This window comes from Nomascus leucogenys, chromosome 15, assembly GCF_006542625.1.
Source record: "Nomascus leucogenys isolate Asia chromosome 15, Asia_NLE_v1, whole genome shotgun sequence".
In the NCBI taxonomy this organism is placed as follows: domain Eukaryota; kingdom Metazoa; phylum Chordata; class Mammalia; order Primates; family Hylobatidae; genus Nomascus; species Nomascus leucogenys.
Window position 1 is genome coordinate 10,544,771 of NC_044395.1, and position 4,255 is coordinate 10,549,025.

General features: G+C 41.6%; 1 protein-coding gene across 1 annotated transcript; it reads left to right on the top strand.

Moving 5' to 3' along the window:
* The first annotated feature begins 3,024 nt into the window (after nt 1–3,024).
* LOC100587188 (olfactory receptor 8B12-like) lies at nt 3,025–3,960 on the top strand. Its single transcript, XM_004090586.1, has one exon. The coding sequence runs from the start codon at nt 3,025–3,027 to the stop codon at nt 3,958–3,960; it is 936 nt and encodes a 311-aa protein (XP_004090634.1).
* Nucleotides 3,961–4,255: the final 295 nt, after the last annotated feature.

The window sequence follows — 4,255 nt, forward strand, 5'->3', positions numbered from 1 at the left end:
CATTGTTGAGACTGAGCTGAGGGTGAGCAAGTCTTCACTGATATATGTGCACATCTGGCCTGTGTGCAGTGGACTTGCCTGGAAGAAGATTTCTGCCTTTGTGTTATGATTTCATAGCTTCTCCAAGAGGACTGCAGCCTTTAACTCTGACGAAAAACATGTATAACCCGTCTGCTAACTGAAGCTTGAATTTCCCCAAATAGAGATTTATTTCTTGGCTATGAAATCTGTCATCTTTAATATACAAAAGTCCATAGTAAGGGCTATAAAATGCAAGTTGCTACACAAAGCCTTTTTAGCCTTCATACCAGCCTCAGTCATTAACCAATATTGTGTGACTTGTGATTATCTGAATCCTCAACAAGTTCTCTTGACCCTTTATCTTCTTACTATTTTCATAATTTTCTTCCTTAGAGCCAGTAATTTGGCTTAAGATATTGCATTTAAAGTGCAGGATAAAAATGTGATGCCTTGGAGGGTTGCTGGTTAAGCCATGAGTGCCTAATGTTTTAGAAGAGTAACTGATCTTATCAAGTAAACCACTTTTCAAATCTCTTCTGAGTCACTGCTGAAATGTCAGATTACTCTATTTAAAATTAAATCTGTACCCCTTCCTTTTCTCCCCCTCTCCCTGGCTTTTTTTTTTCATAGCACTTTTCATTTTACATGTTTTTTTTTCTTTCATTTATATCTTTTTTTTTTTTTTGTCTTCTCCCACTTGAATGAAAACTTCATGAGGGCAAGAATTTGCTTTTTTTTTTTCCCCCACCTAAGAACTTAGAAGAGTTTCTGGGACATAGTAGATGCTCAATATGTATTTGCTGAAGGAATATTACGTCTTTCTTCAAGTCCCCATTATCTGACATATTAGCTGTGGGGTCCCTTCCCTGGCCTTCACATCTTGACAAAAATTGATATTAGTTATGTAATTAGTATTTGTTTTCAATTATCAAGCTTAATTTGCACGAACAGGTAGTGCAGGAAAACCAGGGAAGATTTCTTTATTTTTTGAGCTTGGAAAAGTTTGTATAATTTTTGGTAAATATTGGATGTGAGTGGAATAATGACTCTTCTCTGAAGCCCAGTATTCCCTAATTTGACCTTTCCTGGCTCTAACACTTTCTACCCTTGTCTTATTCCACATATGTCGCTGTGAAAGAATATCTGAGACTGGGTAATTTATGAAGAAAAGAATTTTACTTGGCTCACTGTTCTGCAGGCTGTTCAAGACGCATGGTGCCAGCGTCTACTTCTGGTGAGGACCTCAGGGAGCTTCCACCCACGGCAAAAAGCCAGGGGAACTGGCATGTAGAGATCACATGGCAATAGAGGAGAAGCGAGAGGAAAGAGAGGTGCCAGGCTCTCATGAGAACTCATAGAGTGAGGATTCATTAATTACCACTAGGATGGCACTGCCCCTGTATCTCAAACTCTCCTCTTAGGCTCCACCTCCATCACTGGGGATCAAACTTCAACATGAGGTTTGGAAGGTCAAGTATCCAAACTATGGCAGCCATCCTTTAAGACTGCTTGTTTTTATCCATCAAGAATCTCATGAGATCCTTGTAAGTAAAAATCCTGCTTCAGAGAATTCATTACCACTCACAGGGAGGTAGTACAGCCAGTGGAAAAGACCATGAAAACTGGAGTTAGAGAGACCAGGGTTTGACTTAAGATTCTGGAATCTGATAGCTGTGTGTGTTTCTCACTTTTAAAGCGGAGATTAACATGTCTAATTTATGAGGTTGTTGTGAGAAATAAATGAGGTAAAATCATTTGTTGGATTCTTGGTGTCTGTATGAAGGTGCTGGGTTGGATACAGTGTTTGGTATACAGTAAGTGCTCAATACAAGGTAGCAAGCATTGGTTTTTCCCATAGTGCCTTGTCCTTAATTGTGCTTAAAACGCTGTAACCTGAATGAAAGAATAGGTCATTAAAAGTATGATCAAGAGTGTAAACAAACATTTTCTTTTCCTTAGGGAAGGTGATCTCTGGAGATGGCTCTGAGGGAGCCTCTGTAACTACTCCGAGGTCTCTACTCCAGAATAAAACTCTCCAGATGCCTGTTACCCACGGTGTTAGGAAAGACTGCTGTCTCATTCCTGGAAGCTGGGCAGAAGCCTCAGGGCAAAGTCACAATCAGAGACCGTTTTCTTCAGCTCTGCAAGAGAACCAAGATTCTCAAAGAGAATAAGGATTCTCAAAGTGGAGAAGCAGAAGCAGAGGGGCCTGGGCTCCAAGCTGTCACGTTCTTTTCAGCATGGCCACTGGATTTCTGTGAAAGAGATGGGCGACAGGCAGTAGAGAGCAGCACAGTGGCTCCAAGCTGAAGGGGGTGAGTGCCTGTCTGAGCCACCGGGTGCCACAGCAGAGTGGTTAAAAGAAAGCTCAGACCACTCTCAGCTGTCAGAGCCCCGGCTTGTCACTGAAGGCTCAGTGTCAACTGTTAGAAGATAAAAAGAGTAATTTGGATGTTCTTGTGAAGCTCACACTAACTCATATTATTGTTCCTACCTTCAATCTGCATTTATTTAATGATGAGTCATGTTGATAATAGTTCCTGCATCCATTGGTATTTTTTTTTTCCTATAGCACTGTGGATATTTTCCTCTGTAACTGAGTATTATTTAATGATAAGTTTTAAATTGTTAATTTGTGTTAAAAAAACTAAAAACCAAGTAAACATTGAGAATATACAGTGGAAAATAAAGTCTTTATCCCTGCCACCCTCCGCCCTCACTCCCCACTCCCAAAAAATGCTCAGACCAGAGGAGCAAGACCACAGAGCTCTCCTGCCGCTGCGACTCTGTAGCCCTGGGACTTTGTACAGGTAGCCCAGCCAGGGATGAGTGTGATGCCACACAGCATTTAGAACAGCGCCTATCCCATAGTTAGTGCTCAGTAAATGTTTCTTTTCTTCTCCCTCCCACTACCTTAATTTCCATTAACTTCCTGCTGTGTGTAGCCTTTCTCTCTTTCTGAGTGACTCTTTCTTTTTCTCTCACAGACAGTCCTAGAGGAGAATGGCTGCCGAGAACTCCTCCTCCGTGACAGAGTTTATCCTCGCAGGCTTAACCGACCAGCCGGGACTCCAGATCCCCCTCTTCCTCCTGTTTCTAGGTTTCTACGCGGTCACGGTGGTGGGGAACCTGGGCTTGATAACGCTGATAGGGCTCAACTCTCACCTGCATATTCCCATGTGCTTTTTCCTCTTCAACTTGTCCCTCGTAGATTTTAGTTATTCCACTACTCTCGCCCCTAAAATGCTGATGAGCTTTGTCTCAAAGAAGAACATCATTTCCTATGCAGGGTGTATGACTCGGTTTTTTTTCTTCTGTTTCTTTGTCTTTTCTGAATCCTATATTCTATCAGTGATGGCGTATGACCGCTGTGTGGCCATCTGTAACCCACTGTTGTACATGGTCACCATGTCTCCCCAGATGTGTTTGCTCCATTTACTGGGTGTCTATGGGATGGGGGTTTTTGGGGCTGTGGCTCATATGGGAAACATAATGTTTATGTCCTTTTGTGGAGACAACCTTGTCAATCACTATATGTGTGACATCCTTCCTCTCCTTGAGCTCTCCTGCAATGGCTTTTACATAAATTTACTGGTGGTTTTTATTATTGTGACCATTGGCATTGGGGTGCCGATTGTCACCATTTTTATCTCTTATGGTTTTATTCTTTCCAGCATTCTCCACATTAGCTCCACAAAGGGCAGGTCTAAAGCCTTCAATACCTGCGGTTCCCACATAATTGTGGTATCGCTTTTCTTTGGGGCAGGTGCTTTCATGTACCTCAAACCACCTTCTATTCTACCCCTGGACCAGGAGAAAGTGTCCTCCATTTTTTATACTGCTGTGGTGCCCATGTTTAACCCATTAATCTACAGCCTGAGGAATAAAGATGTCACAGTTGCCCTGAGGAGAACCTTTTGCAGAAAATTAGTCTCTTAAAAATGAATGAGAAAGGGAATCCAAACCTTTGTTAATCAGGGGGTTTCTTTTCTTTTTTTCAGTGAGGGAACAAATGCCAGTGCTTTCTCTCCTATATTTAGAGAAAAATTTTAACTTTTATTCTTAAGTGCACTTACTCCCTGCACTGCTTATCCACCCCAACTATTCCAATTATTATTTTATGAGAATAGTTTCTACTGTTATACAGGGTTTAATCTTGAATAGGCTTATGGAATCATTTACTCCAGTCTCCTCATGCAATACATCACACTCATAAATATTTTGTAGGCTGCCA

Excerpts from the sequence above, each read along its gene's own strand:
- LOC100587188 (XM_004090586.1), top strand. The coding sequence starts at position 3,025 with ATGGCTGCCGAGAACTCCTCCTCCGTGACAGAGTTTATCCTCGCAGGC.